Source organism: Molothrus aeneus, chromosome 3 (genome assembly GCF_037042795.1).
Source record: "Molothrus aeneus isolate 106 chromosome 3, BPBGC_Maene_1.0, whole genome shotgun sequence".
In the NCBI taxonomy this organism is placed as follows: Eukaryota; Metazoa; Chordata; class Aves; order Passeriformes; family Icteridae; genus Molothrus; species Molothrus aeneus.
In genome coordinates this window covers 112,769,138-112,784,119 of record NC_089648.1, presented here as the reverse complement: position 1 = coordinate 112,784,119, position 14,982 = coordinate 112,769,138, and the positions used below count along the sequence as shown (strand labels likewise).

Below are 14,982 nucleotides of genomic sequence, written 5' to 3'. Positions count from 1 at the left end.
TGTTGGATCAAACCCACTGGAGTGGGGCTTTGGCTTTGGTGTCACCAAGTTCTGTCCTGTGACAAGGAGGAGCTTGAGTGTCCTTCCATGGGAGCTGCTGTCCCAGGAGCAGGGAGCAGAGGCTGGGAACAAGCCCAGCTTATCCATAAAAACTGGGGGTTTTGGAGGTCATTAGTTCACATCATCTGAGTTCAGCTTGTGGTGTTTGTAGGCTGGGATTTCCTTACTCCACCAAACGCAGCGTTGGCTCTAAAATAATTCCAGTTGATTTTGGGGTGGTCCCACTTCAAGCACTGGGTTTTTTCCCAGCTTTCCATTTATTTAAAACAAACCAAACAACAGGGGAAAAAAACCCTTAAATTGGTTTTTCACATTTGTGCTGGAGTGGGGGGAGGATTCCCTGCCTTTCTGAGGAGCTCTTTGCGCACAGCTGATCCCAGTTCCCTCTGGCGATGCCAGCCCCCAGCTCTGGGTGTTTTCCTGGGGGATCTCCAGAGCCATCTAACTGTGTTCACTTGTTTCCTTGCAGACCCCTGTAAAAGAGCCCAACAGTGAAAATGTAGATATCAGCAGTGGCAGTGGGGTGACGGGCTGGAAGAGCAAGTGCTGCTGAACCTTCTCCTCTCTCACCAATCGCCATCCACCGCCCCTTTTTTCTCGCTGCAAAACAAACCACTCTGCCCGTTTTTTAACCTGAAACCAATGGTTTTGTTCCTCATCTTAACGAGCTCCTGCCTCCCCTTGGTTTTCTGGCTAGGACAGCTTTGCCTACTCCAGTTTTCTCAACACATTGTATAGGAAATTCATCTCCGTGACTTCATTTCCATGTCCCTGCTCAGCTCACCACTACATTTGGGTTGTATTATAGTCCCGTCCCTCCTGCCATTAAACCCCAGAGCAATCATACTCAACTCTCTTCTGCAAATTGTATAAGAATAAAGGTTAGAATTAACAATTGATTTTGTACAACAGTGGAATTTTCTGTCATGGATCATGTGCTTGAGTCACCATATTCTCTAGATGCATCAGGCAAGAGCCAGGAAAAACTCATTTTCGCCTTGAGTCCGTGAGTGGGGTTTCTTTGTCCTGTGCCTTATGTGGAAAAAGGAACTTTTATTTTCACTTTCTTTTCTCTTTTCTGGTGGAAGCATGTGCAGGAGACATCCCATCCCCCCTGTGCCATTGAGTCCTGACCTCTGTAGTGGTTGCTTTCTGTAACGTTGGTGTCATGCATCGAGGACAAAGGGTGGTGCAAAACAAAAGCAAACTCCATGTAACCTGCTGTGTCTCCTCTTGCCAATCCCGCCGTTCCCAACTCTTCCTGCTGCCATTTTTTTTTCTCACTTTGCCGCTCTTTCCTTTCTTTTTTTTTTCTTTTATTTTCTTTTTTTTTTCTTTTTTTTTTTTTTTTTTGCCTGCATGCTGCTTTGATTTGCATTTCTCCATGGTGTGATGTGTTAATGGAAAGGATGGCAACGCGGTGTGTTTGCCAAAAATTTAATACAAAGCACTGATTTAGCTTCCGAGGTAAAAATGTTGAGATTCCTACTAACCCCCCTAGGCCTGTCCGTCACTAGTGGTTCCCTCCTCCTCCTCCTCCTCCTCCTCCCGCGTAGCCCCGGCCTTTCCCCCATATGGAAGAGTTATTTGCATGCACTAGTTTCTATGGAGGGTGATGTGGTTGTCTACTTTCTGTGTATGAATATAACATGGATCCCCAAACTGACAGCAGTTCATTAACACGAGCTCCCAGCTTCTGTCCCGAGGGCTGCGGGGCCGGCCCGAGGCCGAGCGGAACTGGATGGAAAGAGAAGGAAAGGAAAGGAAACAAACCAGCCCGAGGGCAGTTTAATTTATTACCTCCCTGGAAACTTTCCACTTTCCAGTGTCCGCGCCGGCCGCGCCGGGCCAGTCCCGCCCCGGATCCCGGCAGGGGCAGCTCCCCCCGGGATGGAGCGGCCGTTCCAGCGCTCCCCGCAGCTCCTGCCGCTGTCACCGGCCCTGCTGGCCCTGTCCTGCCGCTCCTGCCGCTGTCACCGGCCCTGCTGGCGCTGTCCTGCCGCAGGCGGGGCCCGGCACCGCCGCTGCCGCTGCCGAGCGCTCGCCCTGCGGTGGATGCCCGGCCGCGGATCCCCGGCGGTGAATCCCGGCTCCAAGCCCGGCCCCGAGCCCGGTCCCGGCGGGGAGGACACCGAGCCCCGCTCGGCTCCTGGGCCCTGCCTGTGCCTCGCTCCGGCCGCGGCCTTGGCACCGGGACTGGCACCGGGACTGGCTCCGCTCCGCCCTCGCCGCAGCCGCTAACGCTGAGTGAATTTTAATGAAATGACGGTGTTTGAACACGGAACTCCTGGTCCGGAGCGGCTCCTCACCGAGGTGTCTCCCTGTCCCTCTGTATTTGGCATTTTGTCCCCGTGTGTGTTAACCCTTCCCAGGCGAGTGGCTGGTGAGCTCGGGCTCAGCGTTGTACAGAGTCCGGCCACTTTCGGCTAAATCTGCACTTTCTAACGTGATCAAAAAGGGAAAAAATGGCGAAATCTACATCAAGGCGTTTGGTTTTTGTTTGGTTTTTTTTTTGGGTTTTTTTTTTTTTTTGTATAATCCTTGTTTTAAACGTGAGCTTTTTATTTGCCTGCAGGGGCTCTGCTCCCTGTGTGTGCCCCCTTTGTAGACGCTGTGCCCGTTGCAGGCACAGGTGGAGCCCAGGCCACTCGCTGGTGCCACTCGCTGCCAACGCCGCCCCCTCGTCCCTCGCCGTCAGTAAAACTGAGCTGTTTCTATCGGGTCTATTTCTGTTCCTGTCCAAGCTCCAGCTGCACCCGGGGCGGGCCGGGAGGAGGGAGCAGCACGAGTCGGTGCCGATGCTGAAACAGATAAAAACCCCCCTAAAAATAATAATAATAATAATATTAATAATAACCATCATGTCGGAGGAGTTTGCAGTAACTTGATGTCTGCTGGTATCTCAACTCCCTGCCTAGTTCTAAACTAACTGCTTGTGAAAGCTCTGCTTGGAAGCCCAGCCCAGCCCTGTGGAGTAGAGAAGGGCAGCGGGAGGTGTCAGCAGCCCCTCCGTGCCCCCGGCCCCGCCCGCGGAGGGAGCTCAGCGCTGCCCTTTTGTCACCAAAAAAGCGTTAAACGATGAAATCGGTCCTGCTAAACCAAACCCGAGCTTGGCTCTGTCCCACGGCCGTGTCACGCGCCGGGGTCTCCGCGGCGCTTCGTGCCCTCGGACGGTGGAATAAAACAGCATCAAGGTCTTGGATTAATTCCCATGCCGACAATTTTTTACTTAATCTTTTAATATTTTTGCTACTCCACTCTGGCTTTTTATTTAAAACACATTCTTTTGTACCACTTACTGTATCAAATTGTATAAAAGATCACTGTCCCATTCTTGGTCGTACCAAGAGCAAATAAAAGCTTTTATAAACTTGCACTGGTGACTTCCTGGGCGCCTTGAATCCCCTCTGGCTCCGCTGGGAGTGAGCCCAGCCCTGGAGGAGGTGGGATGAGTCCCCCCAGACTCTCAGGGCTGCTTTGCCTGCGGGTGGAGCTGTTCCTGCTGCCTTGCCCAAAGCTGCCGGTGGCGTTTGCCCGGGGCAGGATGCTGGGGGTCCGAGGCTGCCCCATCCCGACGTGGAGCCCCTTGAGGGGGGGACACCAGCTTGGGGGTGTGGGGTCTCCTCTGGGACCCTGCTGGGGAGAGACTTGGGGTGTTTTTTGGGAGGCAGCTGTTCCACCCCATGTTCTGCACCTCATGTTCTGCACCCCCTGCCTCGGGTGGGAATCAGGGGTGGCTGTTCCAGCTCTCCAAGAGCCCCCACTGCTGTGCCACTGTCCTTCCCCACCCTGTCCCCTCTGCCAGCCTCTGGGGCCAGGGATGTCCCCTCCAGCAAAGCCCAGTGAGGGACCATCCCAGGGACAGCAGGGGACCCATTGCTGCTGCTGCCCTCCCACTGCCACGGTGTCCCTGGTCCTACAGTGTCCCCAGTGCCACAGTGTCCCTGTTCCCACAATGTCCCTGCTGCCATGATGTCCCCGCTGCCACAGTGTCCCTGTTCCCACAGTGTCCCTGTTCCTACAGTGTACCCACTGCAACAGTGTCCCCATGTCACAGTGTCCCTGTTCCCACAGTGTCCCCACTGCCATAGTGTCCCTGTCCCTACAGTGTCCCTGTTCCTACAGTGTCCCTGTTCCCACAGTGTCCCCAATGCCACAGTGTCCCCACTGCCATAGTGTCCCTGTTCCTACAGTGTCCCTGTTCCTACAGTGTCCCTGTTCCCACAGTGTCCCCAATGCCACAGTGTCCCCAATGCCACAGTGTCCCTGCTGCCACAGTGTCCCCACTGCCATAGTGTCCCTGTCCCTACAGTGTCCCTGTTCCCATTGCCACAGTGTCCCTGTTCCCACAGTGTCCCCACTGCCACAGTGTCCCTGTCCCTACAGTGTCCCTGTTCCCACAGTGTCCCTGCTGCCATGGTGTCCCCGTGCCGCGGTGTCCCCGCTGCCATGGTGTCCCCGTTCCCATGGCGCCGGGATCCGGCAGAGGCTGGTGGTTTTTTTGTGCCGCTGCTGGGAATAAAGCCGGGACTGTGTCATGGCCGCGGGGCCCGGCCGTCCCTGGCAGGGGCGAGGCCGTGGGGAGCAGCTCAGCGATCCCAAATCCTCCCCATCCCGGGGGCTCAGGGCGTGGGAGAGCCCCCACAGCCACCCATGGGTGCGGGATTTGGGGGGAAACTCCCAGGGAGTCTCGGGGAGGGGGGGCCTGGCAGGGACCTTCCCCACACGGACGCCATCCCAGTGTCCCGTTTGTCCGTGTCACCCCCGGCACTGAGCCTTGGGTCTTTCCCCATCCTCCTCCTCCTCCTCCTGCTGCTGCTGCATCCTTCTTTCTGTCCCCATCCCAGCTCCGCCATCCCAGCTCCGCCATCCTGGCTCCATCCCCATCCTGGCTCTGTTCCATACGCGCCCTTCCCTGTCCCCTCTCCTTTCCTACAGCTGTTCCCTCCCTTTCCCTGCTCCTTTCCCATCCTTGCTCCTTCCCTACAGCTGCTCCATCGTTTTCCCTGTTCCTTCTCCATCCCTGCTCCTTCCCTTCTCCTGCTTCACCCTTCTCACTGTTCCACCTCTGTTCCATCCCATCCCATCCCATCCCATCCCATCCCATCCCATCCCATCCCATCCCATCCCATCCCATCCCATCCCATCCCATCCCATCCCATCCCATCCCATCCCATCCCATCCCTGCTCCGCCCAGCAGCCTCCCCTTGTGCTTGGCCCGGGGACAGTGACGGGGGCAGAGGACAGCACACAGTGACACGTCCCCAGGGCCGGGCACCTGCTGCTTCCTCCACTCCCTCATCCTCCTCAGCCCAGTCTCCAGCGGAGTGGGAATGCAGCCGGCAAAGGACCGGGGAGGGGGATCCGGACCAGACGCTGCAGAGCGGGACCGGGGCTTCCCCCCCGGGGCTGAGTGACCGAGGGTGCGGGGACCCACCGGGTCCGGTGTCCCCCGCAGGGTGCGGAGTCCCCGCTCGGGGCGACGCTGATGTCGCTGCCGAGGGTCCCCGCTGACTGTGATGTCCCCGTCCCCCTCTCCCGGTCCCATTTGTGCTCCGCGTCCGTGCGGCAGAGCCGGGCCGCGGGGTCCCGGCGGGGACATCGGGGTGTGGGGCAGCATCGGGGTCCCCCCGGTCCCCCCCACCGGTCCCTTGTGCTCCCCGCCGCCCTCGCTTGGGACCCCCCGGCAGCTCCCGGCGACTCCGCGCCTCCAGCCAGCGGGACGGGACGGGACGGGACGGGGGAGGGTCCCCGCGGCGCCCCCCGCCCGTTCCCTCGGCGGCCGGAGGGAGCCGAACCCCCGGGACCCCGGGGCGAGCCGGGGCTGAGCCCCCGGAGCCCGAGAGCGCGGGCGGAGCCGCCCCCCAACCCCGCGGGGCAGCGCGACCCGCCCGGGACAGCCCCGGAGCGGCCCCGCCGGGGGATGCGCGGCACGGGGGGCGATGCCCGGCCCGGGGGGGTGCCCGGTGCTGAGGGGGTGCCCGGTCCTGAGGGGGTGCCCGGTGCTGAGGGGGTGCCCGGTGCTGAGGGGGTGCCCGGTCCCAGGGGAGTGCCCGGCCCGGGGGGGTGCCCGGTCCTGATGGGGTGCCCAGTCCCAAGGGGGTGCCCAGTCCTGAGGGAGTGCCCGGTCCTGATGGGGTGCCCGGTGCCGAGGGGGTCCCCGGTGCTGAGGGGGTGCCCAGTCCCAAGGGGGTGCCCGGTCCTGAGGGGGTGCCCAGTCCTGAGGGAGTGCCCGGTCCTGATGGGGTGCCCGGTGCCGAGGGGGTCCCCGGTGCTGAGGGGGTGCCCAGTCCCAAGGGGGTGCCCCGCACGGGGGTCCCCGCCCGCCGCCGCCTCCCCCGCCCCCGCCGGGGGGGTTCCGCCTGCCGGGGCGGGCGGGCAGGAGGGGCCGGGGGCGGGCGGGGGGCGGCTCCTCCTGCCCCGCTCCCGCCGCCCCCCGCCCCCCGCCCCGGCCCCGGCCCGGCGGCGGCGGCGATGGAGCCCGGCCCGGGGCCGGCCTGAGCCGCGATGCGATGGAGAAGCTCGCGGCGGGGCTGGCCCGGCTCCGCTGGAGCCCCGCGGCGCTGCCCCTCGACGCCATCGTCAGCCAGTGCCGCCTGCCCACCCTCGTCTGCCTCGGGCAGGGTGAGCCCGGCGGGGGAGGACACGAGCGGGGGGTGAAGTCTGGAGGGACGAGAAGGAGGAGGAGGAGGAGGAGGGAGGGAGGTTGGAGTGATGGGGAGGAGGAGGAGGGTGGGAGGAAGGCTGGGGGGACCAGGGGAGGGAGGGAGGATGGAGGGACGGAGAGTGAGGCTGGAGTGAGGAGGAGGAGGAGGGAGAAAGGATGGAGTGATGAGGAGGAGGGAGGGGTGGAAGGCGGAGGGATGGGGAGGGAGGGAGGAAGGCTGGAGAGTGAGGACGAGGAGGGAGGGAGGTTGGAGTGATGAGGGAAAGGGAGAGACGAAGGACGAAGGGGAAGAGGGAGGGAGGGAGGAAGTCTGGGGAGACGAAGAGGAGGGAGGGAGAGTGGAGCGATGAGGAGCAGGGAGCGGTGGAGGGTAGAGGGCTGGGGAAGTGAGGAAGGCTTGAGAGTGAGGAGGAGGAAGGGAGGAAGGCTCGGAGGAAGGGATGGAGAGTGGAGGGATGAAGAGGAAGATAGGAAAGATGGGGAAGTGAGGAGAGAGTGGCGACTGGAGGAGTGAGGAGGAGGTGGAGAGAGAGAGGAAGGCTGGAGGGATGAAGAGTAGGCTGGAAGAGGCTGAAGGGATGAGGAGGAGAAAGACGGGAGAAGGAAGGAGCCTGGAGTGCTGAGGAGGAGGAGGGAGGGAGGGAGGAAGGCTGGGGCCAGGTGAGCCCCAGCTGCTGTCCCGGCTCCGGGGCTGCTCGGGTCGGGTCCTTTCGGGTGGGGGGGCCGGGGCTGCCCCTTGGGGCTGTGAGGTGGGAAATTGTGGGGCCCGGGTCCCCCCAGCCATGGCCCAGAAGTTTCCCCACTGTCACCCTTGCCGGGTGACGCTCGGGAGGTGCTGGCAGGGGCTGGGAGCCACCGTGTCCCCTCCCCACCCTCCCTGGGACACGGCCTGGCTGGGGGGGCCTGGCTGGGACCCCCCAAACCCAGGCAGAGTGGGGAGAGGGGGATGTGGGGCTGGGGGGATGTGGGGAGCAGGAGATGTGGGGAGCAGGGGCTGTAGGGGTGTAGGGGTGTGGGGAGCAGGGGATGTGGGGGTTTGGGGTGCAAGGTCTGTGGGGAGCAGGGGATTTGGGGCTGTGGGGATGTGGGGCCGTGGGGAGTAGGGGCTGTGAGGGTGTGGGGAGCAGGAGATGTGGGGATGTGGGGCTGTGGGGATGTGGGGAGCAGGGGATGAGGTGCTTGTGGGGCTGTGGGGAGCAGGGGGTGCAGGGGACCCCCAGCCTGGCCGTGTCCCCTCCAGAGCAGGGCCCATCCCGCCTGCAGGGAGTGCCCGGGGGGTGTCGGGGGTGCCTGGGGGGGTTCAGAGGTGCCGGGGGATGTCGGGGGTGCCGGGGGGTGTCGGGGGTGCCCGGGGGGTGTCGGGGGTGCCTGGGGGGGTTCAGAGGTGCCGGGGGTGTCGGAGGTGCCCGGGGGGTGTCGGGGGTGCCGGGGGCTGTCGGGGGTGCCGCGGTTCTGGAGGGCTCCCGGGGGGGCCCGCGCTCAATAAACTTCTTGTTTGCGGCGGCTGCAGCTTTTCAGGGGGCACAAAGAAATTGTTTCCTGGGCAACTGGCGGCTCTTGGCAGCGGCACCTGCTCATCCCTCGCTCCGTCCGTCCGTCCGTCCGTCTGTCCGTCCAGCGGCGCCGGGGGGCGGGGCGGGGCGGGGCAGGGGGGGTGGCGGTGGTGACAGCCCTGTCCCCCCGCAGGTGAGCGCGTGGAGGGGGTGACAGCCCAGGACGTGCTCCTGGTCCACTCGTGCCGGCAGTGGACGACGGTGACAGCGCACAGCCTGGAGGAGGGACACTACGTCATCGGGCCCAAAATCGACATCCCGCTCCAGTACCCAGGTGGGGGGGGCGGGTGGGGACAATGGTGACAACGGGAATGGTGGCCCTGGGCCAGCGGAGCCGGGAGCTGCCCCCCCTGCCCTCCCTCTGCCCGCTGGGGCTGCTCCAGTAGGGTCCAGTTTGGGGTAGGGGATGCTCTGGTTTGGGGGCTGCCCCCACCCCTGGCAGAGCTGCAGAGGGGCAAGGATGGGGATTGGGATGGGATGGGATGGGATGGGATGGGATGGGATGGGATGGGATGGGATGGGATGGGATGGGATGGGATCCATGGGATGGGATGGGATGGGATGGGATGGGATGGGATGGGATGGGATCCATGGGATGGGATGGGATCCATGGGATGGGATGGGATGGGATGGGATGGGATGGGATGGGATGGGATGGGATGGGATGGGATGGGATGGGATGGGATGGGATGCAGACAAGGACAGGGATGAGGATGGGGTAGGATGGGATAGAGATGGAAATGGGAGAGAGACGAGGATGGGATGGGGAAAAGGGACAGGGATGAGCTGGGATGGGATGAGGAAGGGATGGGGACAGGGAGAGTGATGAGGCTGGGCTGGGGAGGAGCTGGGCTGGCATGAGGATGAGGATGGGGCCGGGTTGGGGCCGGCAGCGCAGACGAAGGTGCTGAGCTGCCTCTGCCGGCAGCCGCCAGAGCCTTAATGACCCCTCTAAGTGCTCCACGGCGGTAATGAGTCCTGCTAATAAATAAATAATGGGAAATGGAGCGGGGGAGGGGTTAATCACCCGTCCCACGGGGGCTGCAGGGCGCTGGGCTGTTGTTAACAGCGTTCGGGGCTCGGCCGTGGCCCCGCTGCCCCGGGATGCGGGGCTGAGCCGGCTCCAGCCTCGGGTGCCCCCGAGCCAAGCGAGGAGCTCTGGTGTCCCAGCTCCGCCGGCCGGGCGGGCGGGGATTTATAATTAATATTCGCCTCAGGTCCGTGCCCGGCAGCCGGTGCCGGTGGAGGCGGCTGTGCTGGGGCTGCAGCTGCCCCGCTCCCGTTCCTGCGCATTCCCGCTCCCGTTCCTGCGCATTCCCATTCCCGTTCCCGTTCCTGCCCATTCCCGTTCCCGTTCCTGCCCATTCCCGCTCCCGTTCCTGCCCTTTCCCATTCTCGTTCTTGCCCATTCCCGCTCCCGTTCCTGCCCTTTCCCATTCTCGTTCCTGCCCATTCCCGTTCCCGTTCCTGCGCATTCCCGTTCTCGTTCCTGCCCTTTCCCATTCTCGTTCCTGCCCTTTCCCATTCCCGTTCCCGTTCCTGCCCATTCCCGTTCCCATTCCTGCCTTTCCCCGTTCCTGCCTTTCCCCACTCCTGTTCCTGCCTTTCCCCATTCCCGTTCCTGTTCCTACCTTTCTCTATTCCCATTCCTGCCTTCCCCCGTTCCCGTCCCTGTCTTTCCACGTTCCTGCCCATTCCCATTCCCGTTTCTGCCTTTCCCCATTCCTATCCCTGTCTTTCCCCTTTCCCGCCCTTCCCCACTCCCTTTCCCGCCTTTCCCCGTTCCCGGTTCCCTTCCCGGTGTCTCTCCCACCTGAGCTGTGGGGTCACTGTGCCCTGGCATGGCTGGGATGGGATTTTGGGGGGCAGTGGGCACCCCTGGCAATTTGGGCCGCTCTGGGCACTCCCAGGAACACTTTTGGGGGTGCATTCCATGTACCCCATGCCTTTTCCCACCCAGAAACCCCCCAGGGGCTGCTCTGGGGTCCCCTTGCAGCACTTGGCCACTGGCAAAGCCCCCAGGAATGTCCCCAAAGCTGTGGTGGGGACCCCAGGGTGCCTCAGGGGTGCCTGTCCCCCATGAAGGTGACCCCAGGGGGGTGACAGCGGGTCCCTGGGAGGAGCTGGGCCCCTCTCACCTCGGGGGTCCCCGCAGGGAAGTTCAAGCTGCTGGACCAGGACCGGGACCTCCGCGAGCCTGTGCAGTATTTCAACAGCGTGGAGGAGGTGGCCAGCATCTTCCCAGACCGCATCTTCGTCATGGAGGCCATCACCTTCAGCGTGAAGGTCCTGGGGACAGCAGGGGACGGGGCTGGGCCAGCAGGGGACACTGGTGGCACAGCAGGGAGAGGCGGTGGGGTGGGAGGGGACACCGAGGACAGCGGTGGGGCAGGAGGGGAGCGGGGGTGAGGGGACAGGGACTTTGGGGGGTGGTGGGACATCAGGACAGGATGGTGGGACAGTGAAGGGTGGGGTGGGACAGCAGGGGTGAGTGGTGGGATACTGGGGGAATTGGTTGGACAGCACTGCAGGGTGGGGGAAATAAAGGAGGGAAAAGCAGGGGACAGGGCTGGGACATCAGGAGAGGACAGTGGGACAGCAGGGAGTGGTGGTGGAGCATCAGGGATGGTGGTGGTGGGACTTTGAGATGGTGTTGGAGCATCAGGAATAATGGTGGGGTGATATTGGGGGATGGTGGTGGGATGTCCAGGATGGCAGTGGGATGTCAGGGATGGTTGTGGGACATCAGGGAATGGTGGTGGAACATCAGGGAATGGTGGTGGAACATCAGGGAATGGTGGTGGAATTTCAAGGATGGTGGTGGAATTTCAAGGATGGTGGTGGGACATCAGGGGATGGTGGTGGGATAAGGAATAATGGTAGGATGATGTCAGGAGATGGTGGTGGAATTTCAGGGATGCTGGTAGGACATCAGAGGGTGGTGGTGGGATGGCAGGGATGGTGATGGGACATCAGAGGGTGGTGGTGGGATGGCAGGGATGGTGATGGGACATTAGGGGATGGTGGTGGGATGGCAGGGATGCTGGTAGGACATCAGAGGTGGTGGTGGGATGGCAGGGATGCTGGTAGGACATCAGAGGTGGTGTTGGGGTGTCGGGGGCGCAGGGCAGGGCAGCGGGTGCCATGTTGGGGCTGTCGCGGGCAGGTGGTGTCGGGGGAGTTCAGCGAGGACAGCGAGGTTTACAACTTCACGCTGAACGCGGGGGACGAGCTGACGCTGATGGGGCAAGCGGAGATCCTGTGCGCCAAGACGGTGAAGGAGAAGTCGCGTTTCAACACCCTCCTGCGCAAGCTGGGCAAGGCGGCGCCGGCGGGGGCGCGGCAGGTGAAGGGCAAGATGCCGTGTCTGATCTGCATGAACCACCGCACCAACGAGAGCCTGAGCCTGCCCTTCCAGTGCAAGGGCCGCTTCAGCACCCGCAGCCCGCTGGAGCTGCGCCTGCAGGAGGGCGAGCACACCATCCGCAGCATCATCGAGAAGGTGCGGCTGCCCGTCAACGTGGCCGTGCCCAGCCGGCCCGCCCGCAACCCCTACGACCTGCACGCCATCCGAGAGGGCCACTGCTACAAGCTGGTCAGCATCATCTCCAAGACGGTGGTGCTGTGCTGCATCCTGCGCCGGGAGGAGCTGGTGCCTTTCCATTTCCTGCTGCTCACCGACATGCCCCGCTTCCAGCTGCCCGAGGGGCTGCTGGCCGGGGACCCGCAGCTGGAGAAGCTGCTGCGGGACAGCGCCGCGTATTGCCACGACCGCTTCAACCCCGACGAGTACTCGCGGGCCGTGCGGGAGGCCAAGCCGGACTTGCTGGAGGAATGCGCGAGCCCGCGGCGCCTGCGGCTCTGCCTGCCCGCCTGCGGCCGCGAGGAGCTCAGCCAGCCCCTGCAGCGCCTCTCGCTCTGCGCCTGCGGCTCCGGGGGTCCCCGGGAGCCCCCCGCCCGCTGCCAGGGACCGCGGGGCCTCGGCGGGGGCACCCCGCGCCCGCCGCTGCCCGACTTCCCCGAGCCCGAGCGGGAGTACATGACGCCCGACTGGGCCGAGCCCGAGTTCAGGACTCAGGAGCCGCTGGAGATTCCCTACGAGGAGCTGTGGAGCAATCCCAGCCCGGAGGGCTGCTGCGAGCTGGGCAGCAGCGGCGGCCGGCCCGACCTCGTCTCCTTCGGGGCTGTCACCCCGCTGGGCTCCCCGCACCGCCCCGGGGACGAGCCCCGCGGGGACACCCCGCCCCCGGTGCCACCCAAATCGGAGGCGGTAAGAGCCCGCTCCCGTCCCCAGGGATGGGGAAAGCATCGCCGGGGTCCTGTCAGCCCATCCGTGGCAAGGCCAGCGCCATGGCAGAGCAGCCCGACCCCCTCCCTGCCCCCTGGCCCTGGGGTGCCTCCCCAGCTCTGCTTGGTCACCCAAATCTTCAGACCTCGGGTCCCCAGGGCTGCCCACCACCGATCCTCATTCCGAGGCACCCCAGGGCTCTCTGCACCATCGGGTACCTCTTGGGCTGCCCGGAACCGTGGGGTACCCGATCCTCTGGCCTTCCCTATACAAATTTCAGCCTCCCCTTCACCACGGGGCACCCCAATATTTTGATCTCCTCGCACCACGGGCTAGGAGGGCCCCAAGTGTCCCCAGCTGCACCCAGAGCTTTGCGGCCGGGCAGGAGCGGCTGTCCCCGAGCCCCCATCACCCCGTCCAGCCGCGGGGATCCCCGGGTCCCCCCGGGGCCCTGACGGCGCTGCCCCGTTCCAGGTGAAGGAGGAGTGCCGGCTGCTGAACGCGCCCCCGGTGCCGCCCCGGGGCAGCCGCCCCCCGGCGCCCTGCAGCCCCCCGGGCCCCCTGCGCTGCCCGAAGCTGGCACCCGCGCCCTCGCCCAGCCCCAGCCTCTCCTACTACTCCTCGGGGCTCCACGACGGGTGAGTGGCTCCGGGGACACCGGGGACGGTGGGTGGGGGGTACCTGGAACCATGGGGTGACGGTGACACTGGCCTCGCCCCGGCAGGTCGGCCCCGCGCAGCGGCAGCGCCTCGCCCTCTCCGGACGCGTACTCGCTGTACTGCTACCCCTGCACCTGGGCCGACTGCAAGGCTGCCGAGCCCCCCGGGCGGCCGCTGCCCCCGGCCCAGCCCGCGCCCAGCTCCTGGTCCGACCCCTGGGCGTTCCCCGAGCCGGGCGCCGGGGCGGGCAGCGGCTGCTCCACGCCGCTGCTGGGGACCGAGCCCCCCCTGAAGCCCTTCCGCAGCTGCCCCCGCCTCAAGCCCCCGCACCCCCAGAAGCGCTTTGCCCCCTTCGGGGCGCTCAACCCCTTCGCCGGCCCGGCAGAGTGGCCGGAGAGTCCCGAGTGGTCCAAAGCGGCGCCTTCGGCCCCGGCCGCTCCCTCCTCCTCCTCCTCCTCGCCGGAGCCCTTCGCCCCCGCCGAGGAGCCGGCGGCCCCTCCTCGGCCCCCCAAGGGCTTGGACGGGGACGGCATCGTCATCCGGGGGGCGGCCCCGCTGTCCCCCGCCGTCCTGCGCGGGGCCGAGGGCGTCACCCGCCTGTACCTGGCCCAGGGGGTGATCGAGGTGCCGCCGGCGGCGAGGGGCGACGGGGCAGCCCCGGCGGCCGCCCCCCGGCCCAGCGGGGACGGCCCGGCCTGGCTGCCCCCCGCCGACCTGTCGGCGCTGTCGCTGGAGGAGGTGTCCAAGTGCCTGCGCTTCATCGGCCTCTCCGAGGACGTCGTGAGCTTCTTCGCCCGCGAGAGGATCGACGGCAGCATCTTCGTGCAGCTCAGCGAGGAGATCCTGGCCGACGATTTCCGCCTCACCAAGCTCCAGGTGAAGAAGATCATGCAGTTCATCAAGGGCTGGCGCCCCAAGATCTAGTGCCACGCCGGGGACCCCCTGCACGGGGAGGGTCCCCAAGTCACCCGGAGCACGGCTCTGGGTGGCCCCGCTCCCGTCCCTCTCTGATGCTGCAGGTTCTCCTCTCCCATTGCCCAGCCCTCTCCAATTCCCCTTTTAACACTGGACAGTAATTTTGGCCCTAAAGGGCTGGAAAAACACTGGATTTTGCGTCGACTGGTTTAACTTAATCCTTGTGGATTAGCATAATAAATGTACGGGAGAGTAATGAGCCCCCAGAGAAGGCCCTTGCTTGGGGAGGAGGGGAAGGGGGGAGGATTGATGCTCTGAGGGCTCTCTCCCCTCCCTGCAGATCCTTCCCATCCCTTGGGGAGGGATTACCAGCCCCGTGCCTCCCCCAGCACTCAGCAGAGGCAGATGAGATGATGTCTTGGCCCAATTCTGGTCTGGGAGCTTTGAAAGACAGGGAGAGGTGACATGAAAAGCAGCAGGGTTCAGCCATGGCCCAAGGCCTGCCAGGGAGCAGGAAAACGGCAGGAAGCTGGAAAGGAAGCCAGGGAGGGGGGGCCAGCCCAGTGACAGGTGCCCAGAGATTTAAAGCCTTTTAGCTTAACTTGATCTCTCCCCACGGGGGGGCCCTCTGGCCTTTGGCTGCTCCATCTGCAATTACAGGCAGGTCCATCTGCCAGATCACCTGCCAGGATCACCCCCGTGGCAGAGAGAGCTGGAGGCTCCTCACAAGTCCTGAGTAACGGCAGAGGTGACACTGCTTTGTCCTGCACCGCTGCCATCCTGCCCCTCCATGGCCCCACTGCACCACGGACAGGAGCCCAAGGCACTGCCTGAAGCAGT

The 14,982-nt window shown here is 64.1% G+C and overlaps 2 protein-coding genes across 3 annotated transcripts in view; both read left to right on the top strand.

Annotated features, from left to right (window-relative positions):
* The window catches only part of RAB10 (RAB10, member RAS oncogene family), a 49,340-nt gene extending 48,381 nt beyond the window's left edge, over nucleotides 1-959 (top strand). The window contains exon 6 of the mRNA XM_066547675.1: nucleotides 530-959. Coding sequence (XP_066403772.1) covers nucleotides 530-613 — 84 coding nt within the window. The 3' untranslated portion in view covers nucleotides 614-959. The remainder of the gene's footprint in view (nucleotides 1-529) is intronic.
* Nucleotides 960-6,519: 5,560 nt separating this feature from the next.
* Nucleotides 6,520-14,401, top strand: GAREM2 (GRB2 associated regulator of MAPK1 subtype 2). Of its 2 annotated transcripts, none has more exons than XM_066547673.1 (6): nucleotides 6,520-6,684; nucleotides 8,414-8,554; nucleotides 10,436-10,566; nucleotides 11,447-12,550; nucleotides 13,043-13,206; nucleotides 13,293-14,401. In XM_066547673.1, exons 1-6 carry the CDS (start codon nucleotides 6,573-6,575, stop codon nucleotides 14,149-14,151), a joined length of 2,511 nt encoding a protein of 836 aa, XP_066403770.1. In that variant the 5' UTR covers nucleotides 6,520-6,572; the 3' UTR covers nucleotides 14,152-14,401. The 2 variants fall into 2 exon arrangements, with proteins under 2 accessions (XP_066403770.1, XP_066403771.1); XM_066547674.1 differs by lacking the exon at nucleotides 6,520-6,684 and adding an exon at nucleotides 6,877-6,973.
* Nucleotides 14,402-14,982: the final 581 nt, after the last annotated feature.